This window comes from Equus caballus, chromosome 4 (assembly GCF_041296265.1).
Source record: "Equus caballus isolate H_3958 breed thoroughbred chromosome 4, TB-T2T, whole genome shotgun sequence".
In the NCBI taxonomy this organism is placed as follows: Eukaryota; Metazoa; Chordata; class Mammalia; order Perissodactyla; family Equidae; genus Equus; species Equus caballus.
The window spans coordinates 48,314,312-48,341,419 of NC_091687.1; the positions used below are offsets into that span (position 1 = coordinate 48,314,312).

The 27,108-nt window shown below is 34.9% G+C and overlaps 1 protein-coding gene across 7 annotated transcripts in view; it reads left to right on the forward strand.

The window, feature by feature from the left end:
• PHF14 (PHD finger protein 14) overlaps positions 1-27,108 on the forward strand; it is a 200,780-nt gene that overhangs the window by 36,985 nt on the left and 136,687 nt on the right. For all 7 annotated transcript variants that reach the window (XR_011437823.1, XR_002807436.2, XR_011437822.1 and 4 more), the window contains exons 6-13: positions 584-695; positions 3,608-3,745; positions 19,866-20,012; positions 20,656-20,926; positions 21,231-21,337; positions 22,285-22,380; positions 24,213-24,316; positions 26,334-26,465. Coding sequence is in view for 3 of the 7 variants with exons in the window: in XM_023639286.2 (XP_023495054.1) it covers positions 584-695; positions 3,608-3,745; positions 19,866-20,012; positions 20,656-20,926; positions 21,231-21,337; positions 22,285-22,380; positions 24,213-24,316; positions 26,334-26,465 (1,107 nt within the window). In the remaining 4 variants the exon portion in view is untranslated. The remainder of the gene's footprint in view (positions 1-583; positions 696-3,607; positions 3,746-19,865; positions 20,013-20,655; positions 20,927-21,230; positions 21,338-22,284; positions 22,381-24,212; positions 24,317-26,333; positions 26,466-27,108) is intronic.

The window sequence follows — 27,108 nt, forward strand, 5'->3', positions numbered from 1 at the left end:
TAACTGTTCTGTACAGTTTTCTAGTAGTCATTTTTAACCTGGGAAGAAAGAAAGTCAAGACGCATACCAAAAATTGTTTTAAAATATGTCCTTAAGGATTATCCAACAGCTTTTAGAAAAAAATAAGAAAGAGCAATTTTACCTAATTACTATAGAGCAACTTCACAGTTCTTAAATTAGGATCCTTAATTCTCAAAGTACTTAAAATAATGAATGTGAATACCTTTCCATGCACATGAAAATGATGTTTTGTTTCATTTGAATAGTGGTGGTGTGCAAATGTTTAAGAATAATAGGTAGGTGCAAAGTGCAGAGAATTTTAAGTGAAAGGCAATTATAGTTGTTAACTCTAAGCTTTGGCTAAGCTGCTGGAAAAGTAGTGCTTATTGCAGTCCCTTTTCTGTAACTAAATGATACCATTCCATACATGTTTCACATTCTTTAGTTGCGTGTCTGAGATTTTGCTGTCTGACCATAGAATTCTTTGAGTAATTATTAGAGATGGCACATATTTTGTGTTTATTTTCTATGTGGACATTTTTGAAAAGGTTTGATAGCAGAATCATATCTTCTCTCCTTATAGATGGGTTCACATTGTTTGTGCCCTGTATGTTCCTGGAGTAGCCTTTGGAGATATTGACAAATTACGACCAGTAACACTAACAGAAATGAACTATTCCAAATACGGTGCCAAGGTGAGACGAAGTGTTTTTGATTGTCTGAAAGGGAAAGTTTTTACATGTTAGTTTACATGGCTTTTCACAGAAATGCTTATTAGTATCATGCCATTTGTAGAGCAGTTAGAATAATTTGTAGGGTAAAATGGTAATTGATACCGCTGCTCTCTCCCTAGCATTTAGCATACTGCCTAGTGCATAGTGAGTTCTCAGACCAAATCCTTGTTTTTGATCAGTTGGATAATACAAACCTGATTTTTGACTTTACTTTTGAAGGGGAATTTATGAACATTATTAAAACGTACACGAAGCACCTGTTACTTTACTCAGGTTTCAAGAACTGGTTTTATCTTTATGACTATATAGCCAGCCTAGTAAATGATTCTCAGCCTTGATAGTTTATACATTGGTTTTTATTGATTGAGTTTTAGGATTATAAGTGATAAAAATACCCACTTATTAATTTAAACTTAGGTCTATAATTACTGCAAACATCTCTGGAATGCTAGAACTAATTAGGCATGGATGCATTTTCTTTCCATTACTGTCTTTTGGGAAATTGGGAAGGAAGACTCTTGAATAACATCAGTAACGTATTAAAGCTTGGGTAGGGAACTTACAGATTGTTGGAAAATTGTGATATTGAAAATTTAAAAATTTGACAGTTTCTACCCACCACCCCCACCCCTCACACCCACCACCCCCACCCCTCACACCCACCACCCCCACCCCTCACACCCACCCTTACTCCAGTACTCTTGTGCTTTAAGTTCAGGTAATTTCTCTTGAGCTGTCTGCAGCTTCCCTCTCCAGAACTAGCTGAAGCCCCCAGGGAGAAGAGCAGGCCCAAGCTCTGATCTTACTTTCCTGGTCCTCCCGTAATTCTATGCTATCTTGTTATCTCTCTGATGCTTTTAAGCTGTAGTTTAAACAAAATAATTTGTCCACCTTTTCTAGCTGAGCGGGATTAATAGAAATTACCTAGACTACCACTATTGGAAGTTATTACTTTTTGATAGCAGCTTCATAATTCACAACCGCAGAGCCTAGAAGGGACTAGCTTAGGTCATTTTCAGTAGACACACATTATTGCCATCAATATAAATATAGCAGCAATTAAAAAAAAACAGTAACCAGATATTACTTCATATAACTGAAGCCAGCAGTGACTTCTGGACCAAAAAGAAGAGTCATTAAATGTGCAGTTGTCACCTGATTTCTCCATTATCACCTGCGTTTGTTTTGAAGTATTCTTGGGAAATGGAGTTGAGAATTATGCTCATCTGCAAAAGCACACACAACGTTGTGAATTAGAACTGAGACAGTTCTTCTGGAGCACTTTGTCCCTTTTCTAATCCTGATTACTTTCTCCCCTGTTCTCAGTTACTTAGTTCTCTAGCATTTTGACTGATTCAAGCAGTTGAGAAAGATTCTGTTTTCTTTGTTAGATTGTTCTATAGTCTTATAAGACTTTATTGTCAGGAAATTTTTCATTGTATTCACTCTGAAATCCCTTGCTCACTTTCCTCATATTACATTAAATTACTTAACTCAAGGAACTATCCTAAATAATTTGGTTCTGTTCATGGTATTGACATCCTTTAATTTAATTTCTCCATTTTTCTCTCTCCCTCTCTTCTCTCTGTCTCATTCTTTCTCTTTCTTTCTTTCTTTTTTGATCTCATGTTTAGATCACTGTTGGCTGGTATTTTATACCATACACATTCTACAGTTATTGGAAAAAGACCCTTAACTAGGCAGTAGAGTGTCAGGATTTGGGAATGTTTTCACATCTGTACCCAGAGTCCTGTTCTTGCTGTTTTCATTGTGGATGCCTCAGTCTGGTGCTGTCTGCCCAGCATGTAGTCACTAACTATTATAGTATTGAAATGAAATGTTTAGTGTCTACTAAAATCTTATATTTTCCTCTTTCTATGTTTCCCTCATATTTACTTAGAATACATTTATTAAGCAGTTCTTCCTTAATTGTCTACTGGCAATCTTTCACAATTTAGTAGGTTTTTCTTTTATGAAAATTCCTATTGCCAGAGCAGCTTATATTTTGAAACTAATTTCTTTTTCTCTGTGGTTAAGATAGTTTAAAGGATGAAAAAATAAATTTGGGAGGGGATATGTGGTAACTTCGACAGTTTATACATTTGCTTATACAGTTGTTCTCTTTCTATACAGAAAGAATGTAAATAATTGGCTATGTGGTATATCACTACCAATTTCACCAAATTGTTTACTTACGATTACTTTTAATTCTCTTAAAGATATTTAAAGAATGCATGATTTCTTTGGTTGCACTGTCTAGATCTTTTTGGTGAATTTTCTTTGGCTTTTTCTTTACTTTCTTTCATTTTCCAAGTAGTATTATATTGTTCGAGTCAGTATAGCTTAATATTTAAGAGCATGGACTTTGAAGTAAGGTTAACCCTGGTTTGAAGACTGACTCCCAATTATTTTTTGTGTTATTTTGAGCAGACTTCTTAACCTGTCTTCACCTCAATTTTCTCATGTGTAAAATGGGAATAATTATAGTACCTCTTCCACATATTAGTGTGAAATAGAGTGTCAAATGATTATAATAATCATTAATAATGATTATTAATCTATGTAATCATTTATATGTAAACACATACTAATATGTGTAAAATGCTTAGAATAGTGCTCAGCACATGGTAAGCCTTCAAATAATATTAATTATTATTATTAGCATCATTATTATATCAGTGGAATTTTGGTATATTAGAACTATGTATTGAGAATTACTTTTTTTATATAAACTCTTGGCTTGCCTACAGTTATTCTTTGTGTTGATGTAATGTTGGTTCACTGTTTGTATTTTGTGGTTGCTCTGTATGAGCATGCACCCTTTGTTCTGGAAATACTTTTCCTCTGAGAGTTTTCCTGTTACTCCATTGTAGGAGTGTAGCTTCTGCGAAGACCCTCGTTTTGCTAGAACTGGAGTTTGCATTAGCTGTGATGCAGGGATGTGCAGAGCCTATTTCCACGTGACCTGCGCTCAGAAGGAAGGCCTGCTTTCAGAGGCAGCGGCGGAAGAGGTAGGTTTACTTAAGCCCTTAGTCGCGAATACGTTCATTAGACTTCTTATGGACTCCTTCACATTTTGGAACACGTATGCATCATAAAATAAATTTGCAAGTTTATTCTTAAAGTCATTGCCTAGACTGCTGGTCTAAAATTTCAAGAGTAAACAATATGTATGCGTTTTTTAGTCATAAAGCAAGTCAGACATTTGAAAAACACGTTAAAATTTTTATAGCAAGATCTGACAGATAAAATGAACATAATCCAAGGTGTTTTAAAACGTTGAAATGTCAGCGTATTTTATATGAGAATCTGAAATTGTATTTGGGTAATAACTTTGCTCTGTTACTCTCTAAATAAAATCATTACCCTCTCTTCAGTATCTGCATTTCTATGTCTTTATAATTATATTTATTTCCATAATTTTCATTCCAGGTTTATTGGCTGTAGATTAAGCAATCCGTTGTTTTCAAAGTATGTTTTGGGGACTCCTTCATATTCTTTTTTTGTGTGTGTGAGGAAGATTGGTCCTGAGACAAGATCTGTTGCCAATCTTCCTCTTTTTGCTTGAGGAAGATTGTCACTGAGCTAACATCTGTGCCAGTCTTCCTCTATATTTTATGTGGGATGCCGCTACAGCGTGGCTTGCTGAGTGGTAGGTCCACTCAGGGGATCGAACCTGCGAATCCTGGGCTGCTGAAACGGGGTGCGTGAACTTAACCACTATGCCAGCAGGCTGGCCCTCCTTAATATTCTTTTAAGGGGTCTGTGAGGTTAGTGCTATTAATTCTCTCACAAACAATAGTGGAGATTTCCAAAGATTATATAACATACAACATGTTGAATGTGGAAACAGTTTTTAGAATCTAGCTATCTTCTTTTATGTGAGCTATCTAGATAGTAAAGAGATTTGCAGAAGTGTAAAACTGCTTCTCTTCTCACTAAATTTTTGTGTGTGTAAACTATAGTATTTTTCATAAAAATGTTATGTTAAGATATAATGAGCTTATTATTTTAAAATAAATAAAGGAATATTTTTAAAATTTCTCAATTTTAATTTCTAATATGGTAACCATCTATAAATATAACTTATATAAGTTGGGGTCTTCACTAATTTTAAAGACTGTTAAGGAGTGTTGAGACCAAGTTTTGTTGATTCTTTAACCCTTTATTTATCTAGGCAGGTAATTGAGTGTTTCTTTGGTAATTCTTCCTGTGTATTCATGATGGATTTATGGTAATAGCTAAGCCTCTTCTTTTATGTTCCTTCTTTTATTGGATAAATTTTCGGTGTCATGTAAAAAGTATCTTTATTATGTTGGGCTTTTTACCTTATCCGTTTTATTTCGTAGACAGAAAACAAGTAAAAAAGATAATCTGATGGAGAAAATTTGTTGAGCAGATTTTGGGAGAAATATTTTATGAACAAATGGTTCCTCTAGCAGCTATATTTTAGGTACATATATCTGTTTTGGGGCCAGTCTCAAATTCTTATGAGTTTCACTTTGAATAATTGATGAAGGGTACTGGATACGCACTGAGCGTTTTTACAGCTATTAGGCAGACATAGAGGTATAGTTATATAATAGAGTCGTGTGGATTGGTCATGGCTGGTGGTCAAGATGGTCAACATGGTGGGCAGAAGTGCAGGGGGGCAATACAAGTAAGACTCGAAAGACCAGATAAAGCCGAGGTGAATATCTGGATCAGGGAATCTGTAGGCTAAGGTTATTACTCTACTTGTGGAAAACTTTGAACTTTATAGTCAGGAAGGTTTCTTTGTAGCCATTTCTTTTAAAACTTGTTGAGAGCTTTGCCTTTCATACTATAGTAGTTTGGGTCCCTTTGTATAACACCATCCACCATCATTTTGGAGTAGACAGTAGCCAGTTAATTAATAAAAATGTGTGAAGTAGCCGCATATGGGACAGTGGAGTGTGTTGGGGTCTATGGTGATTTAGAGTGCATCCCCACGTCTAAAGCCATTCAAATTGAAATGACACACAACACAATGTTACACTAAATAAATCGTTTGCAGTCTATAGTCTATCTCTATATATCTGTGAGCTAATCTGGAGAAATTTACAGGGAAAGCTAACATAAAGCAGTTTGTGGAAACTGGCCCTGAGGCTTTTTCCTCGCCTTGCTGCCTCCCTTGATTGATTAGGTAGGAATTCTGGATGCTGGAATAAAAAAATATGACTGTTTTCCCCATTCACTATCTTGATAAGTGTACTTTTTTTGGGGAAATGATTTAAAGCATATTTACATATGTTTTTGATTTCTTGTTATAAACATTTATAGAATTAGAAAATTAGAAAGATTTCTGAAAAGTGTGTTACATCTGAAGACTTTGCATGAATCAATATCACTGTGGTTTGCTGTTGACAGTAATCATTCTGTTAAAGTGAAGTTCTTGGCTATTTCTCATGGCTGTACTTCTATAGATTAAGATTCGTGTAAAGTTATAGTATATTTAATTAAAAAACACATTTTAAATTAAAACTTCTATTGTTTTTGGGCGTATCTTGTCTTCTAGTTCAGTTTTATATGGCATTCTAGAAAGCTTTCTTTTTTCTTTTTTAAAGACTGATTTTTTTTTTATTTATTTGTTTTTGGTATTTTTTTTTATTGCAATAACATTGGATTATAACCTTATATAGCTTTCAGGTGTACATCGTAATATATTTTGAATTCTGTGTAGATTACATCATGTTCACCACCCAAAAACTAATTATAGTCCATCACCTCACATGTGAGCCTAATCATCCCTTTTGCCCTCCCTCCCCATGTTAACCACCAATCCAATCTCCAATGCTATGTGTTTGTTTGTCGTTGTTTTCATCTTCTGCTTATGAGTGAGATCATACAGTATTTGACTTTCTCCCTCTGACTTATTTCACTCAGCATAATACCCTCAAGGACCATCCATGTTGTCACAAATGGCTGGATTTTATCATTTCTTATGGCTGAGTAGTGTTCCATTGTGAATATACACCACATCTTCTTTATCCGTTCCTCCCTTGATGGGTACCTAGGTTGCTTCCAAGTCTTGGCTATTGTATATAATGTTGCAGTGAACATAGGGGTGCATGTATCTTTATGCCTTTGTGTTTTCAAGTTCTTTGGATAAATAGCCAGCAGTGGGATAGCTGGATCATCCGGTAGATCTATTCTTAATTTTCTGAGGATACTCCATACTGCTTTCCACAGTGGCTGCACCAGTTTGCACTCCCACCAGCAGTGTACAAGGGTTCCCTTCTCTCCACATCCTCTCCAACATTTGTTGTTTCCTGTCTTGTTAATTGTAGCCATTCTGACAGGAGTGAGGTGATACTTCATTGTAGTTTTGATTTGCATTTTCCTGATAGCTAATGATGTTGAGCATCTTTTCATATGCCTGTTGGCCATTCGTATATCTTCTTTGGAGAAATCTCTGTTCAGATCTTTTGCCCATTTTTTAATTGGGATTTTGGGTTTTTTGTTGTTGCAATGTATGAGTTCTTTGTATATTTGGGATATTAACCCTTTATCTGATATACGGTGTGCAAATATCTTCTCCCAATTGTTAGGCTGTCTTTTTGTTTTGTTGATGGTTTCCTTTGCTGTGCAGAAGCTTTTTAGTTTGATGTAGTCCCATTTGTTCATTTTTTCTTTTGTTTCCCTTGCCTGGTCAGACATGGTACTTGAAAATATGCTGCTATGACCAATGTCAAAGAGCGTACTGCCTGTGTTTTCTTCCAGAAGTTTCATGGTTTCGGGTCTTACATTCAAGTCTTTAATCCATTTTGAGTTGATTTTTGTGGTTGGTGTAATGTAATGGTCTACTTTCATTCTTTTGCACGTGGCTGTCCAGTTTTCCCAACACCATTTATTGAAGAGACTCTCCTTTCTCCATCGTATGCTCTTGGCTCCCTCGTCAAATATTAGCTGTCTGTAAATGTGTAGGTTTATTTCTGGGCTCTCATTTCTGTTCCATTGATCTGTGTGTCCTTTTTGTGCCAGTACCATGCTTTTTTGGTTACTATGGCTTTGTAGTATATTTTGAAATCAGGGAGTGTGATACCTCCAGCTTTGTTCTTTTTTCTCAGGTATCCTTTGGCTATTTGGGGTCTTTTGTTGTTCCATATAAATTTTAGGATTCTTTGTTTCTGTGAAAAGTGTTATTGGAACTTTGATAGGGATTGCGTTGAGTGTATAGATTGCTTTAGGAAGTGTGGACATTTTAACTGTTAATTCTTTCAATCCAAGAGCACAGAGTATCTTTCCATTTCTTTGTGTCTTCTTCGATTTCTTTCAACAATGTTTTATTGTTTTTGGTGTACACATCTTTCACCTCTTTGGTTAAGTTTATTCCTAGGTATTTTATTCTTTTTGTTGCAGTTGTAAATGGGATTGTGTTCTTAATATCTAAAGACTGGTTTATTGAATTGGATTTCTTACTTGTTGATGGCTGTGTTACGTAGGCAGTAAAAGAAAGGTTGAAAAAGAGAGCAAGTACCTCAGTTTCATCTAATGACATCATACACCTTGCCATATTTTTCATGACTTTTTATAGCCTTTTGACATAGTACTGTATGTCTTTGGTGAAGATCCTTTTGAAGTTTCTGTTCTTTTTGATCCACTTTATGAAAATTCCAATTTATTTAAAATATTCGAACATTGTTATGACAAAACATATCTTACTGTTATTAAAACTGAGCTATATAGCACAGGTTCAGTTAGGCTGACTAAAGCTTATGTTATTATGTTTCACATCATACAGTTAGCCTTAAGGTTATTTATGTGCCATCTAAACCCTTGTGGGAGTTTCTTCTGTGATAAATATTATTTTGGTACTTTGAACATAGTTATACTCTGTTACTATGTAGAAAATTCTCTTTGAAACAATATAAGATTATTTATAGATTTTACTGCTATTTTCTACAACCTTTGACTTAATTCATTGAAATTGCTCATGGATTAAATTTCAAGGGCTCAAATTAGATCTTTGGCTATTGAACTGATGCCTTAATATTGCTAGGAGGATGGGGGTTGGTAGGAATTCGCTCTTAGTGGATCAAATAATTTTTAATGAATTCATCAAGAAGTTAATTGCTTGAAGTTAGACATTTTATATGGGATCTCCAGTGATACCTTTCTGTGGCTATGTTAGGCATTTGATAACTTTATTTCTTAAATTATTGTGTATGAACTTTATGACAGTTACTCAGATCACTTTTTCTCACACTCCACTTCTAATACATCAGCAAATCCTATCAGCTGTACCTTCAAAATATGTCTAGAATATGTCCACTTTTTGTAAAATTCATTGCTGCTGGCCTAGTCCAAGTCATCCTTTGTCACCTGGATTAATATAACCACCTAACTCCTTCCACCCTTGCTTTTCTAGAGCAGAGAGTGGCAGATTTTTTCTAGAAAGAGCCAGATAGTAAATATTTTAGGCTTTGTGGGCCTTTGGTTTGTGTTGCAACTACCTAACTTTGCCATTGATTGTGAATATGTAAATGAATGAGCATGGCTGTGTTCAAAGAAAACTTTATTTCCTAAAAGAGGCGGGGCCGGATTTGGCACTCAGGTCATGGGTTGCCAGTGCTTTTCTGGGGAATAGAGGACATTCTCAGTAGCAGCTAGCATTATCCCATTAAAATTGAAGTCAGATCTGGTCACTCCTTTGCTCAAAACCCTTCAGTGGCTGTCTGTCTGATTTAGACTAGAGGCTAATTTCCTTACTGATTTATAAGGCTGTCTGTGATCTGGCTTCACATCCCCTCTCTGACTTAATCACTTCCCCGCATTCAGCCTCACAGGCCATCTCGCTGCTCGTGTAACGAATGTGCCAGGTGAGCTCCTACTCTGGGCCTCTGTGCTTGTTTCCTTGCATGGGCTGCCCTTACTCCACATATTTCCTCATTCCCTTACTTTTTTCAGGTCCGCACTCCATGTCTGCTTCTCACTCTGACCTTTCCTGGTCACCCTGTCTAAAGTTGCAACCCTCTCCCTCCCATGACCCATTCTATTCACCTTTCCTGCTTTATTTTTCTCTTTTTAATACCTAACTGCTATCTAATATATGTGATTCTTATTTGTTGTGTTTCTTGTCTGTCACCTTCATTAGAGCATAGATTCATGAGGACAGGGATTTTTTTGTGTTCTTTTACTTTTCACTGTATCCTCAGTGATTAGAATACAAGTTGAGGGAGGGGTTCCTTCTATCAGTCAACTTTTATTTGATCAGCTGTTTAATATTTAAGGTCTTTTTTGGGGTAAGATTCTATTTAAAAAAAGAATTCTAGGGTAAAATTAGTTTTCAAGCCAGAGCTTTGTGTTGTGGTGTTTTGCATATTTGATTTCCAATTTATCCTGTTTTGATTTCCTGTTTATCTAAAGTCATTGCCTGAGGGTATAACCTTGGCACATTTCCTTGTGGTATTGGAATAACTGTTTATACATACATGTGTCTTTTTATCTTTTTAGTTTGAGTTAGATGAAGTTCACTGCGGCCCCAGCTCAGTTAACTGTTCAACATACATTAGCAAATAGGTCATTTTCACCTTGGTATTTCTCTAAGAATGTAGTCTTATTTAACCTTTCTTTGAAGTTTGACTGTAAGAAATATGATTTATTTGGAGTATATGTAGAATATCAATTCCTCTAAACATTCTATATATTATTAGACACTTGCATATCTGGACAAAATTATTTTGAGTCTTACTCTTATTCCTTTTGCTGATGCATGCTTTTTACATTGTTGTTATTGAAAACCTCATTCACTTTTTTCTTTTGTATTAACTGAGAATGTTGAGCCCATTTCCAGTACACCACATAGTGCTCTTTCTCTCAGTTCTTAACATTAGGTATAGCTGTGTGTTTGCTTATTAACTGGTTTGGTTTTTATCTTATGGATATTGTGAATTATGTAACTGTATTACCCTCTAATTTTCTGGAAATCTCAGAGCCACATTTGGAGTCTATTATGAGTGTGCTTGTGGCCTTTAAGATGTATGTTTTGATTGTTCCTCTTCATCTTGATGTTGTATCTCACCTAGGCTTTCAGCATCAAGTGACAGAATTCTTAACTGTAGTGACCTAAATTGTAATATGTTAACGATCTCATATGACAGGAGGTGGAAATGTAAACATGAGGTTGTTTCATTGGTTCAGTGCTCCAGTTTTACTTTAACCTTCTATTCCACCAACATCAATATGTTTTTCTTTTTCGTTTTAGTTCTTAAGCTTGTTGTCTCATGGTCTCAACATTGTTGTATTAGCTCTAAGCACTCTGTTCTTTTATTATAGAATTCAAAGCAAAAGAAGAGGAAAAGAGTTCTCTTATTAGGAATGAAAATTTGTCTCTTATGTTCACTCCAGTAGATTTTTTTCTGCCATCTCGTGTCGAAACATTCTCATTATGGCCATCATTAGCAGTGAGATAAGTTGGAAAGGTGAAATCTGACATTTTCAGTTTCTGTCAAAGAAAATGCGCTTTGCAAAAAAGGAATATGTTGGAAGGAAATGACTGGGGGAGTCAGCACAGTTTGCCACAACTGTCCTAAGAAGTTGGCAGTTTATTTCCATTCACTGTAGCACATCCATATACTTAGACCAAATGAGGTAATCTTTATGACAAGCATTAAAAGAAGGAGAGGAAGAATCAGGTGTTGTGAATAATGAAAGGAAAAAGTAAATATGTCACCCTTCTCAATTTTCCCTTCCTTGCTTCAGAGTAGAATTCTAATGTTCTGGGCGTTCTGTTCTTCGGGTCACATCAGTTATTGGGTCTTTGCCTTTTAATAGTGTCATCCTCTCTTCTTTTAGCTTCTCTCATCAGAGTGGGACTGGCTACTCTGTAGTCTTTCCTTTCCAAGGCTTTATTCCTCATTCACTTTTTTACCATAGTCAGAGAGGTCAAGTTAATATTGGCTCAATTACTTTGTATTTCATAAGGAGTTAAGTTTAATAAATCAGAACATGGTTTAGTCAAAGTTATTGATTGTTATTTTTTATTTATGGTACATTTTATATCAAAAGAGATCACTTGTCTAAACTCTAAATATTAGTATGGCTTTAGCATCTATTATTCAAGGAAAGAAAACAACATTCTACATCGAAAAAAAAATCCCATAGACTAAATGGTACTGGCCTTAATCATTTATCATCACAACTCCAAGGTAGTCCTATAATCTTACACAGAACTTTAAGGGAAATTCTATATATCAGACTTCATCATATTTTTTTCTACCTTTTTTTCTCATTCCATTATTCACTCTCACCTTCAAAAAACACACACAGGTACACACATGCACACCACTGACCTTACTTAATTTTTAAAATTAGTAATTAAAATTATCTTGTGCTCTGCATATTTTAAAAGCCACTTCAAATCCTTTGTTGCACAATATAAGTAATAACCTGTAGGATAAATACGTCAGTTCTGTTTTTATTAAAGGGATTGTAGCGTTATTTTTGAATTAACTTTGTAAGTTTTGTTTAGTGTCAAAATTGGTATGTCTGCCATAAGACCATATTTGTATCTGCATTATAAACTGAAGTTTAAAATAGTGAACTTGGAATGGTCCACCTAAGTTTAAGGAAATAGATAATAATAAATGCAGATGGATAATTCTTAAATACGTGCAGAGCAAATGTTAGTACTTTCTTAGGTAAGACTGATATTGGATAAGATGAACTTCAGCTGCAGAGTAAATTAACATAAGTTTACTCTTTTTGTTTTAACAGATGCAGTTAAAAAGTAAAAAATAGAATTAGATACTTTTAAAGTGTTATATAATCATTGAATCATACGTATTTTTGTGTCAGAAAGAAATATTTTGTCAACTTTTAATCTTAATATAAATAGTTAATATCTTACATCTTTGTAAAATCTAATGGCAAAGGATAATTTTGCTGTCTTGGATAAAGCCTTCTTTTGCCATTAGCTAGAATGGTATTAATTTTTTATATAAAAGGTAAATATAAACATAGTATTTTCAGGGGTAGAGAAACTGCTATATATTTTCAGGAAATTTTATAAGTATAATTTAGCTACATAAAAAGACAAGATAAATTTAGATGCAGTTCACCTTGGTTTTAGAGAGTCATATTCTTCATACAATATGAGTGTTTTAAGAATTGGTAAAATACTTAAATTGTAAAAGTTATGGGAAAAATGGACAAGTGATGAATGCCAAATGGGAAAAATATACTTTCACAAACGAGATCAAGTTGAAAACAGATTCTTAGGTAGAACCCAAGTGCAAGATATCAACAAAGCTAAGTTGGTTACATTCAGTTTTTATAGGAAGAAATACTAAACACCCGTAGACATAGTTTTGTTTATCGTTCAGAAATATGTAAAGGAGAAAATATATATAGTCAAATTTATTTTTCTCTTTTGGTATCTAGACACCAGGCATCTGGGCATTGAATTTACATTTAAAATTTTCATCTGTAAAAGCTTCTAGAAATTTTAAGTACTTGAATGAGAAATTAAGAATTCTTGCTCAGTTTTTTTCTTTTTTGGTCTTCATCATCTGGGAGTTTCAGATTTGATTATAAGACTCTTTAAGAAATAAACTACAGTTGCATTGTAAGTTAATTATAAAATGTCTGTAAGGCACTGTAGTTGGAGGCTGATTGAAATATAACTCAGCAAGCATTTGTGGGACATGAATGTAATAGTCCTTATTGAATTCATGTTCTAAAACCCAGTTAACTTGTGTTAAGGGGTAATCTAAACTTTGTTTAGCAAACAGTGAAATTTATATTCAAAGGTAGCTTTTATAGTACTCAGTGAAATTAGTCAATCATGATTCAGGGCCTGTGTGTATGTAGAAGGTACTAAGCCAGCTATTGGGGTGGATGAGTCTATTAGGGACTGTAGACATAGCTTTAAGTCACAGTGTCCACTTAGGTGGGGACAGATAGTAAACACAATGAAATGTTAAACGACCATGCAAAATGGCATTAACAGATGTCACCAGTGCCTAGTATGAACAAGAAGTGATATAAATACAGAAAGAGGAAGGTTCCCTGTAAGAATCAGAAGCTTCAATTGGACCTTCTTGGCTTATCTGTCTCTTACCTTTAGCAATTTAAGGATTGTAAATTGATGTGTTTTACTGTCATTTGTTCAACATATTTATTTGACAGATAAATTGACCTACTGTGTATTAGACCCTCTAGAGATAACAGTGAACAAAACAGACAAACTACATGCTCTTAAGGTAGCTTGCATTTGAGTGGCAGGTAGGGAGAGGACAGACAGTAAAAAAGTAAGCAAAGAAATATATTGTGATAAGAGCTGTGAAGAAGTATAAAGTAGGTTAAAGTATTTAGGGAGTAAGGGAGGTAGGATAGTGGTATTTTTATATGTGGAGATCAGAGAAGGGCTCTCTAGTAAGGTGATAATTTGTGAAAATCTGTAAGGAAAGTGGTAAGGAGCACGTTTATTTGAGAGGAGAGCATTACAGGCAGAGGGAGCAGACTATGCAGAGACTCTGAGGCAGGAACATGCTTGGTCTGAGGACCAACAATGAGACAGGTATAGCTGGTACAGAGTTAAGGACTGGCGTTGGGAAGAGGGGAGGAAGAGGTCATAGAGACAGCAGGAGGCCACATCACACAGGACCTGGAAGAACATGGGAAGGACTTTGGATTTTTACTCTGAAAGAGATGGAAAGCCATAAGTTTTGCATAGAGTACATGTGAACCAACTAATGTTTAAAGGGACGAGTTTGATTATGGTGTTGAGTACAGACTGTACAGAGGCAAGGGAAAAAGTAGGGAGACCAGTTGGGAATTTTGTTGTAGAAGGTTTTAGGGTTGAGGTAATGAGAAATGACAGATTTTGTAGATATCTGCTGGTAGATTGTTTGTAGAGTAAAAACAATAGGGAAGGATCAAAGATGACTTCTCTTTGGCCTGAGCTTCAGGTAGAATGGAGTTGCAGTTTACCGAGATGGAGAAAACTGCAGCGAGAGCAGATTTCTTGCAGGAGAAAGGGAAATTGAATACGGTTTTGGACATGTTGAGTTCAAGATGCCTGTTAGACATCTAAGTGGAGACATCTAGTGATAGTTGGCTATCTGAGTCTGAAGTTTGGGGAAGCAGTCAAGGCTAAAGATATCAATTTGGGAACTGTCAGGGTATATATAGAATTTATGATGAGATGACTAGATGAAATTAGCTAGGGTATAAGAGTAGGTGGAGATGAGAAGAGGTCTGATGACAGCCAAAGGGCTACTTCAGCATTCAAGGTTGGGAAAATAAGGAGGAATCTACCAAGGAGACTGAGTAAAAGAGAGCTAACAGGGAATGGTATCCCAGGGGTCTTTCAAAGAAGTGTTTCGAAGAGGGAGTGAGCAATTGCGTCAAATGAATAAGATTAAGACTGAGAAATGACCATTGGATTTGGCAAATGAAGGTCATTTTTCCCTTGACAGAAGCTGTTGGAGTGATTGGTAGTAAACATGAAAATGAGAGTGGAATAGAATGAAGATAGCTAATATGGACAGGACTTTAGATTTTTCCTTGTAAGAGGAGCTTAAAAGTGGAGCAGCATATGGAAGTCCAAAGAAGATCTTTAAAGTTTTTTTTTAAAGATATTACAGTATGTTTAGTATGCTGTATGTTGAAGGGAGTGATCCAATAGAGAGAAAAAAATGCAGAACTGCTGGAGGAAAGAGGAGGTGGGATCCATTGCACAAGTGAGCGAGTTAACCTTAGATAGGAACTTTGGGAAGTTCATCCATAGTAACAGGAGATAAGGCAGAGGGTATGGGTAGGGATGCAGCTAGGTTGATGTATGTGGTGATTGGAGGATGTGGAAGTTCTCATTTCGTTGCTTTTTCTCTCCCTCCCCAACCCCCTGTCCAGTGAAATTAAGAAACAAGGTCAGCATCTGCAAGTCAGAAATAGGGACGAGATATTGAAGGTTTGAGGGAGAGATGAAATTTTTCAATAATTATCTACGAAAATGGAGAGTAAATTAACTTGGGGATGTGTTCAGCTGGTCAGGTGCAGGTGCAAAGTGGAGGAAAAGTTGGAACCTGTGCTTCAGGTTTTGTCAAGTGAAGCTGGGTGAGGAAGAGAAGAGCAAGTGAGTTGATGCGCCATGCAAGGGAGTAATTAACTAATGGACCGTGGAATGATCAGGTAAAGAGGGTAGGCATTATGTGCATGGGCTATAGGACAGTCAGAAGGTAGAGAGTCATACATTGGAGATATGACTGGTGTTAAAAACTTGTTTGAGTCTTAGAGGGAGTGACCAAGAAAGATAAAAGGTCATGCCCAAGGAATGGTATTTTAGGCAGTGAATTATGGAGACAGTGCAGAATCTAGGTACATTCATGGCAATTAGGTGGCTCAGGTGGGGGGACAAGAACCTTGATGGTGTTATAATTGAGAGGATAAAATATGATATGCTACTAACTCATTGTGGTATTTACACTCTTCTGGTTTCAATAAACACTTCAGTTTTATTATTAAGATACCAATAAAGCATCTCTACTTTCTTAAAAATATACTGTTTTTACAAGTGCCAATTGGTTCTCAGTGTACAAGCCTCCCGATAGTTTCTTCTTTCAGTTTATACCCCTTTGATCTGCTCTGTTAATATTATTCAGGGAGCTTTGTTTAAAGAAAAAAATTTTTTTTAAGATTATAGACAAAATCATGCAATTTGGAGGTCCACAGGCTAAATTTGACCTGTAGATACATTTTGTTCTATAGGAATAGTGTTATAAAAAGAAGCCTTGAATTTGAATTCCCCTTTAGATAGGACATTCCAGTTGCCACAGGCCCTGCAGTTCTCATAGTCCCCACCATTCATCCCCATCATTTACTTTTGTCTTAGAATTTTCTACTGTCTTTTAGGCCCCTTTTACTCATTTATGTTTACTGGTACTTTTTCTCAATGCATTTGCATTTAAAACTCTTGCCTTAGACCTGCTGAATCAGAATTTCCAGAGTTGGGCATTAGTCATCTCTATTTAGAAACCTCCTTAAGTAAATCTGATGACGGTCAGGTAGTGGTTGAAAAAGACAGATCTTACTTACTAGCTGTGGATCTTGAGTTAGCAACTTAACCTCTGTGGTTTTCAGTTTCCTATCCGTAAAATTGATATTAAAATAATAGAACCCATATCATGTGGTAGTGATACAGGATAAATGAGATAGTAGGTAAAAAGGCACCTGTGCCTGGCACCTAGTATATAATCAGAAAAATGTTTTTCCCTTTTCATTTTCCTTTGGGAGTAGGATCTCAAAAGCTTCGTTTCTTAAAGCACGTTGAAGGGATATTCCAAGCCAACCAATGCCTTAATTAAGACACTGTTTTGACTGGTTTAACAAAACCAAATAATGACTGGCTTAAACAAGGAAGAAGTTGAATTCTCTCTAATATAAGATTCCAGACTGATTTGATGTTCAGGGGATATTCAGGGATATTTGGTTCCAAGGACCAGGTACCTGCGTACTTTTTGCTTCATCTTCCCTTAAACCGTAGCCCTTTCTCACATAGTCAGAGATGGTTTATCACCACCCAGACTGGGTTCTACCCCATTGGAAGGAGGAAAGTGTAGGCTAAGAGTAGGTAGCTTCCTTTCAAGGGTGTGTTCTGGAAATTTCACACACCTCGTTGGCCAGAGCTTATCACATGGCCGTTTCTAGCTGCTTAGAGGCTGGAGCAGAGAGGTTCTAGCAGGGTAGCCATATACCCTATGAACAGCAGTGGAGCATTGTCTGCTAGAGGGCTGGAAGGTGAAAGGATGGCGCAAAAAACTGGGCTGAGTTCCACTCTGCTGTACACAGGGTTGCTAGGAGTTGGAATCTGCTTGACGACACTAACAACAAAAAAAGCTTAGTACCCAGTAAAAGGATTCTAGTACTAAGGGGAAGAAAATGAGAATAGATATTAGAAGACAGTTAGTGGTTTCTGCCATAGTTAATATTTGCTTAGTATATCTGTTTCATTCTCTAAATAAGATTAACCTCTTGGTCATTCTAGCCTTAGAATTAGGGGTCATTGTTCCTTAATCCCAAATTAATTAATTAAAACAAAAAAAACATTACTTGAGTTATTTCTTTCTTTTCAGATATCTTTAAATCAGAGATAACTAGTCTTTTTCCTAAGTCGATGTCTTAGTCCTAATGCCTAATTTGCCTGTGCAAGTATGAATCCTATCTTTGATAACTCAATTTCAACCTTACCTACTTTAAAACAATAGAATAATTCTCCAGATCTGGCTGTTTTGGCGGAGGTTCAATATAATCTTTATTTCCATTCAGCATCTTCTGTCACCAAGATTTAGAGTATGTCATGAGACAGGTGTATGTGTGTGTTAATGCAATCTCCTCTCTATGCTTTTCTTGTATTTTATTTTTATAGCCATGGGAAGTAGTTGTTATTATATCCATTTTGCTAATGAGTTAACAGAGGCCCAGAGATGTTTAGCAGCTGGTTTGAAGCCACAAAACCAGTAAATGGTGGAGCCAAGATTTGTACCCAAGTTTTTATATTTCCAGTTTCTGTGATCTTATCCCTAGTGCCATACTGTGACATCTGTAGATGTTACCCTACAAAATTGCATCATACCCTTCCATGGTGGTCTAGTGGCTAGGATTTGGTGCTTTCACTGGTGCGGCCTGGGTTCAATTCCCAGTTAGGGAAGTTAGTTTTACTGCTAATCACTGATGTTCTCTTAGACTAGCCGCATTGGCCTGGTGGTTAAGTTTGGCGTGCTCTGCTTCAGCAGCCCGGGTTTGGTTCCAGGGCAGAGACCTACACCACTTCTCTGTTAGTGGCCATGCCATGGTGGTGGCTCACGTACAAAAAGAGGAATATTGGCAGCAGATGAGCTCAGGGTGAATCTTCCTCAGTAAAAAAAAAAAAATGTTTTGAGCTAGCCCTGTTGGCCTAGTGGTTAAAGTTCAGTGTACTCTGCTTCGGCAGCCTGGGTTTGGTTCCTGGGCGCGGAACCACACCCCACCCCCCCCATCTGTCAGTAGCCATGCTGTGGCTGTGGCTCACATAGAAGAACCAGAAGAACTTACAACTGTACACAACTATGTACTGGGACTTTGTGGAGGTGAAAAGAAGAAAAAAGGACGAAGATTGGCAACAGATGTTAGCTTAGGGTAAAATCTTCCCCTGCAAAAAAAAAAAAAGAATTGCATCATTTTTTTTGTTGTTGTTAACGACATTTTGCTTTTTTTATGATTATTTCTCTTTCTATTCTTTCTCATTTATTTCTTCTTTTTTAGTGTCATAATTTCTCTTTGGGTTGTAAAACCTTACCTTACTAAGAGACCCTTTTAACATAACTTAGATAAAAACTATATGGATAACATATCTTTATTTTTCCTCTTTGAGAGAGACCTAAAGAATGAACTACTAGTTGTTTTGTTGGCAATCACATTGCAGATTGCTTTTTTTGGTTATATATTTATAAATTATTTCTGTTTTTGGTAATTTTTTTTCTACCCTACTCTTTATGAATAAAAAAGGTACCCGTTAGTACCATGAAAGATGGCTGTGAGAGTTGTGTTTCCATTTGAGGTTTTATGGTTATAAAGAGAGTTAAAGGGGATACCTAAAATGTTTTATTGACATGGTCTGGCCATCTTAATCCATTTTTGTCCTGGGTAGAATCTGTCCATGCATTGCTAGGCACTTAAAAATATCACACTTATCTGTGTGTGTTTTCCCACTTATCTTACCTGTATATTCTGGATATATTGTTGTTTTGTAATATTAATCTATGTATGCATAACATTAATATTTAATGATGATTTCTACCTAAGATTATTAAAATCTTAAAACATTTTAAACAGTGGTTATTTTCATAGGTACACAAGTAAACTCAATATAATACGTAAGATTTTATTTCAGTATTTTTAAATCCACAAGTTCCTTTCAAAGAAAAAAATTGTTAATTTGAAGTTGCTATACAGGATTAAGTTTCTAAAGCAGCAATCTTTATCATAATATGTAAAAATTACTTTCATAATTTATTTTAGAGGTAACCAAAGCTGTAGGAGATTCTTCAAAAAGAAAATATTATTTCTTGTGTTAGGTTTTTTGTGATCCTTTGGAGTAAAAATGTTCACTTTTCCCCCGTTTTTTTGGTATAGGATATAGCAGATCCATTTTTTGCTTATTGTAAGCAACATGCAGATAGGTTAGACAGAAAGTGGAAGAGAAAAAACTACTTGGCTCTACAATCCTATTGTAAAATGTCTTTACAAGAGAGAGAGAAGCAACTGTCGCCAGAAGCACAGGTATGGGATTTGTGCCAAAACTCATGTTTTTCTTTCAAGGTTATGGATTTCAGATCTCTTGTGTGTTTGCCAATGACATGTGAAGTATAATTATGAAATTTGGTTAGTTACCTAGGAAGTGGGTTGTCATTAAGGTCAATGGTGAGTATAGTTTGTAGCTGAATACATTACTCCTCATCTGGTCAACAGAGCAGCTATTTATATTACCATGTTTCCAAATACTTTGAAAAATATGGCTTAGAGGAAATGATTCTACCAGTTGACCACATCTCTTTTCAATCTGTTCTAATGTTCATTTATGCAAAGGATTTGATCAGTTTGCCCATTATGTAAAGTATTTTTCTATGGAAATGAAGTAAATTTATGGAGACTTTTACAGTTATTGAGAAGAGAAACTTCAGCTTAATCAAATTAGTTTCCGACAACTCAGATCATAGATTAGCACAGTTGTTACTAGGGGTAGACCTAGTTTATTGTAACCCAAGAATTATATAGTATACCTTAAGGACCATGTATAAATATAATTTGCCTTGATATAGGAAATTCTGGTTATCTTTACTTTTTTTAAGCATGGAGGTAAAAGTCATAAGGAGTATGTTCCATTTCAATATTTTTTTAAAATTTGTATTCATTTCTTTTACAGGCAAGGATCAATGCCCGGCTTCAGCAATATCGTGCCAAAGCAGAACTAGCTCGATCCACCAGACCCCAGGCCTGGGTTCCAAGGGAAAAATTGCCCAGACCACTCACTAGCAGTGCTTCAGCCATTCGGAAACTGATGCGGAAAGCAGAACTAATGGGGATCAGTACAGATATCTTCCCAGTGGACAATTCAGATACGAGTTCTAGTGTGGATGGAAGGAGAAAGCATAAGCAACCTGCTCTCACTGCTGATTTTGTGAATTATTATTTTGGTCAGTATAGAGACTGATACGTGCACATTTTCAATGAGAACAATTTGCTAATGAAAATATTTGATCTGCTGTCAAAATTTGTTAGCCATACTACATATACCAAGTAAAAGCATGTTTATTTTCCTAATTAGTTGTGGGTTGTCGCAAAATGCTGGGTTCCTGTATTTGTGAGTAGAATTGTAAGTTTTTGAACAGTGTAAGTTAATCCACGTGATCATCTCTATGGCTAGCTTCTTCCTTTGTATATTTTGTATATCAGCTTTTATTTTCTACTAAAGTAAAATTGGATATTTAATTTAAATAGAGAGAAATATGCGCATGATTCAAATTCAGGAAAATATGGCTGAACAAAAGAATATAAAGGATAAATTAGAGAATGAACAAGAAAAGCTTCATGTGGAATATAATAAGGTAAGTTGGCAACAAAACAAATAATATATCTTATTGATGATTTCTTTTGTGATTTTATAACGTTTCTGTTTATGTTTCCCTTTAAATTCCCCTGGAGTTTTTAGGCCCTTCTTTGCAACTTCTACTGCTCAGTATCTTCATTATCTTTGCAGACGCTTACGAAGCACTTTGTATGTGCTAGGCACAATTTTGAGCACTTTACGTGTATTAACTCATTTAATTCTCACTTCAGCTTTATAATGTGAATTATGATTATTGCTCCCATTTTCAGAGGAGGAAACTGAGTCCTAAACAGGTGAAGTAATTTTCCCAGGCTCATGCAGGTAGTCAAGTCATAGAGCTACCTCTTCATTCTGTGATGAGGGAGATGAAAAAGAAATATCATATAAAAGCAAGACGTGGCTAACATGTTAGGTAATAAGTAACATGAGTATATAAAACTGGTATTGACTTATTATTAGATAACATTTTAAGTGATTAAAAAAATTAGTAGAGAGTAAATTTCTAGTAATCAGCCACACTGTAGTGAAAAGAGTACTGATATTAGATTGAGAAAACCTCAAGGTTTTTGCTGGTTCTATGATCTGGGCCAAGTCACAAAAACCCTATGATCCTTAGTTTTCTCGTTGGGAAAATGGTGGAAATTTATCTTGATAAAGTCATAAGGATTAATTAGAATGTGTGTGGAATTATATAGTAAACTATAACAATACATAAATGTAGGTATCATTATTAGTAGTAAAAATGCTAACATAAAACAAAATGCTTACGTTTTGTTGGTGCTGCTTAAATAATTGGATAATCTTGTTTCTCAGGGTATTGTGACTTGAATGTATTAAAAATATAGAGAATGTAAATATAGATATTCTTGGATATTTATCGATAAATTTTGACATATTCTACTAAGTATTTCAATGTTTTGCTAATTTGAATTATTTACGTTGCAGCTATGTGAATCTTTAGAAGAACTACAAAACCTGAATGGAAAACTTCGAAGTGAAGGGCAAGGAATATGGGCCTTACTAGGCAGAATCACAGGGCAGGTTAGTTTCTTTCCAATTGCTCTCTCCTATTCTTGCTCTCCATATGATTTTCAGAGGTCAGATCTCTGATACAACTGTCACTTCACTAACTGAAGAGTTCTGTTTGATTAGGGCCAGCTAATCCTCTGGGATAGTGATTTCTGCCTGAAATACATGTAGAGCATTGGAAACTGCTTACTGAGAACGTGTAGCTTAATTTGGTTGTTTTAACAGCTCTCTTGTTTGCAAAATTTTTTCGTTTGCTCTAACCCATTGATCTGTCATTTGTGATGAAGCTAGGATTTGAAGCATGAGTTACTCCTGCCAAGTTCTTCTTTCCTCTAATTTAGCAGTTTTAGATTCCTTGACAGTTTTTTCTGTCTTGTTCTTGTGCTATATTTAATTCTTTGTTTTTTTGGGGGGGATGTAAAATTTAAAAGGCAAACTGGAGAGATTCATTTTCATGTTGACTTGGTTTGGAGCTATGTAAGAAATGGTTTTTGAAACTTTAATGTTAAAGTGTAGTTTTTCCCCTTTAGTAACTATTATTGTAGTTATGAAAAAATGATTTTATCCTTGAACATTTTTAGCCTGTTAATGTTCTTGTTGTTGAAAAGAAGAATCATTGCCAAATGGATTTCTTTGAATCCTTCTTTTTTTGGGACTGTATGTAATACATAAATTAAAAATTCATTCACATAATTTCAGTTATATTTTTAAAGGCTGATGGAGACTCACAGTAGTCCTTAATAGTCTTATTTGTGAAGGAGACTTTTCAAAGAACACATTTTTTTTATTGTACTTGTTTCAGAGGTTTATAACGAGTCAAATTCATCATACAATTCATGTAGACATATTGATTTTTGAAGTAATACATACTGATATGTATTGTGTCATGCTAGCTTTGAAGATGCTTCTCATGTGAACAGGATTGTGTGGCTTATATTATAATGAATAACATAATGTAAAAGGTGAGAATGAATAGTCACTTATGGAGAATTGACCTTTGTTCCTATTAATAGATTGTTGATGGAGTTTTGCAAGATTACGATGTTTTATATTTTATATTTGGAGAAGTTAATGTTGAGTGCAAGCGTATTATCAGTATTTGCCAAGGCAGTGTTATTTTTTGGCTTGATTTGCAAGTTTTTCTTATGAGAATCTCCTGTTTAGTGTAAAACATTATCTACCATGTAAGGGTATTTTAATTTATTAAATGACTTCTAACAGAAATCCACAGATTTCCTTGTGCAAATGTAAAATACACAGCAGAAGTAGAATTCATTTGTACTGCTTGCATGACACTTTTTTCCAGTTGGTTGAACAGACGCCGGCCCACTGGGCCACTGAGAAATGCCTTTGATAGATGGTTGCTGTCTGAGAAGCCAGCATACTACAGATTAGTAGAAGCCCAAAGAGAATCTCATTCACTTTGTGAAGAGTTTGGTCCAATAAGATAATTTTTCTAATTAACCTATGGAGCCCAGTGTAGCTGGGATGTTGAGGAAAATAAACGGCCTCAATATTCTTTTTGTGTCGAGTGTACTTTTCTTTTTAATGTTCTTAAATGCTTGTCCTTGTCTTTCACTTTTTAAAGCTAAAGTAGAAGTTTAATTTTCATAATGTTTTAGTGTTCCACTGAAAATTGATTAAAGTGTGTAATTATAGGGTTCTGATGGAAGTAACTGAGACAAAAACTCATTTTAATCCTTTTTGCCAGTGTAATAGCTGGTAAAACATTTTCCCTGCAACAATCGTAGCATATTTAGTTCACTTGAGTGGCAAATAGAGGAAAATGTTGCTGTATATTTCTTCTTTAAAACAAAATAAACTGCATTTGTTCAAATCAATAGAAGTTGAACATACCGGCAATTTTGCGAGCACCCAAGGAGAGAAAACCAAGTAAAAAAGAAGGAGGCACACAAAAGACGTCTACTCTTCCTGCAGTACTTTATAGGCAAGTAATGAAATTATGACAGATTAATATTGTGTATTTTTAAAATAATACATTTTAATAACAAGACGCTTCAGATATTTGAGAATGAATTATGTCCATGCCAGAATTTAAGTTAAATGCATTTGAAGTTCATTTTATTAATAGCTTCATCAAAGATCTTTCCAGGTTGAATGATAGAAGGGATTTTTGCTTGCCTTTTAATGATAAGATAAATGACTTCTTATATCCTTTAAGTAACTGGGGATATGTGTGCATGCGCTCCATGGGAATGAACAATTCTCTGGGGAATTGGAAAGTGACTTTAAATAATGTAGATGATTATTTTCTTAGGTAATTAAAACAATATATTAGATAAATGGGCATTTATATTTTATTTCACTTGAATGAGTTTTAGAATTTTGCACGTGTTTCCAGGTAGTGATAGGTGTCATACATACAGCCTAAATTATTGCCTTTATACAGTGGTGGATAATAAATATATCTGTTAGATTTGAAGCTGTCTACATTTGTTTTCTCTTTCTGTTCAGTTTTATTAATTTTGTTTCTGGAAGTATTTTTGTTCTTTACTTTTTTTAGCTTGTATTTTACAGTGTTCACTATTACAGTAATTTAACATAGTCAGGACTTCTTTCCATACCTAAGTAGGTTAGGATCTTACTTTATTTTGTTTAACTGATTGTATTGGTTAAGTGAGAAAAGTTTAGAAGATGCTGGTATGTTTATGTACACAGACACACACAAATGTATATAGTCACGTACAGACATATATATGCTCATGTAAATGCATAAATATTCTCCCCACAACTTCTTCCTTTCTCAGAAATGGCAGCGATAATAACAATATCAATCTCTGTAATTACTTTCTGTTCTTGACTGGAGGTTCCCTCTGTAGATTACAGAAAATAACTTCCTTGAAACGTGGGAAAAGCCCACTAGTATCTTAGTGTTCAGTGTCAAGACTAGCGCATTCTCAGTTCAGCATTTCCAAACAAATTTGGTTCATTTGGAACCATCAGATTTATCACTGTGCTTTTAACTTTTATCACTACAGTTCATTTTTGTTTCAGAATATATTTTAAGTGATTTTCCTTTTTAACTCTGAGGAACTTTGAGACCAAATACTGATTGTTGTTGGGTGTGTGTGTGTGTGTGTGAGAGAGAGAGAGAGAGACAGAGAGACAGAGAGAGAGAGAGAGAGAGAGAGTGTATGTGTTTGTGATCTTTTTTCCTAGGGTTATTTTAAAACATTCAGACATCTTTGCTATTTCTGTACATGGATGATTCTTTTAGGTTCTCAACAACTTTTCCCCCACTCTTTACATTCCCAATGTAAATATGCCCTAGATTTTCAGGTCATGGTGCTTGTGCTCTCAGGAGTAGTTAAGTTGCCTTTTTGCACAAGGAAAGTTAGATTCCTTAAAAATAAAGAAAAATCCAAAATAACAGTAATGACAAGAGTAAAACTGCATTCTTGCAATAAATATTAATTGGTATAGTTTTAAGACTCAAACTCTGATTTTGAAAAGAGACTTATTTTGTATATATAGCTTATTTACGTGTTGACGTTTCTTTGAAAGGTTTATAATTAAAGTTTGAAGATAAACTGAGTTTTGTTTGTAAAGTAACTTCTTTGGTACTTTTAGAGAAGTAGAAAATTGGAAAATTCTTTTAATAATTTATGTTTCTAGAGAAAAATTGAGCTAATCTTAAGTAGGTTTTAAGTGATAATTAAAATTAAGATAAGGGTGATGTTGAAAATAAATATCTTATAGATGCCCTTCTTTGAAAGGTTTGACTCTAGCATATTTAAATTTATACTAGATCCAAGATATTTTTCTACATTCTCAAAAGTATTTACAACTAATAATGTTATGACGTTATAAAAAGATGTTATTAAAAAACATTTGATTTCAACAAAAGAAATATTGTTAAAGTGAAATTTTAAAAATATGCTATAAATTAACTTTTTCTACTATAATCATTATTCTAATCCTTCATTTGCTGCCTTTATTCAAAGTTGTGGAATCTGTAAGAAGAACCATGATCAGCATCTTCTTTTATTGTGTGATACCTGTAAACTCCATTACCATCTTGGATGTCTGGATCCTCCTCTTACAAGGATGCCAAGAAAGACCAAAAACAGTTATTGGTGAGTAAAAGGGAGGGATTTAGATGTTAGAACTGGTTTGCTCTTAGTTTCAATAGTATTAAATGAAGTGTTATATCATACTGCTTCATAGTAAAGCTTTTGACACATTTTTAAATTAATATTCTTATAAATATTTTTCCAACTTTATTGAGGTGTAATTGACAGTCAAAAGTTATATATCTTTAAGGTGTACAACTTAATGATTTGATATACGTATATATTGTGAAATAATCACCACAGTCAAGCTAATTAACATATCCATCACCTCACATAGTTACCCTTTTTTTGTGTGTATGGTGAGAGCACTTTAGACATAAATATTTACCATAGAATTATGTGAATAAAGTTGTAGCAGTTTTTGAGAAATGAATTTTAAGTTAATTGGTATTTTTGTTTCTTAGCAATGGATTCCTAAGACGTGAATTCTGTCTAGTGTGTTTATAATTCTCTTGTTTTATTAGAATTTTTCAAATGCTTTATTTTTGTTTTGAAAATGAATGAATTTATCAAGAATTTGCCTCCATATGCATGTTTTATTTGTAATTTAGGATTTTACTTCTAAATTAGTGTCACTGAAGACTTTACTTCTGGTATTTGTCATTTGTGCTATATTTAAGTTCAGCTATTCTTTGTAAATCTAGAA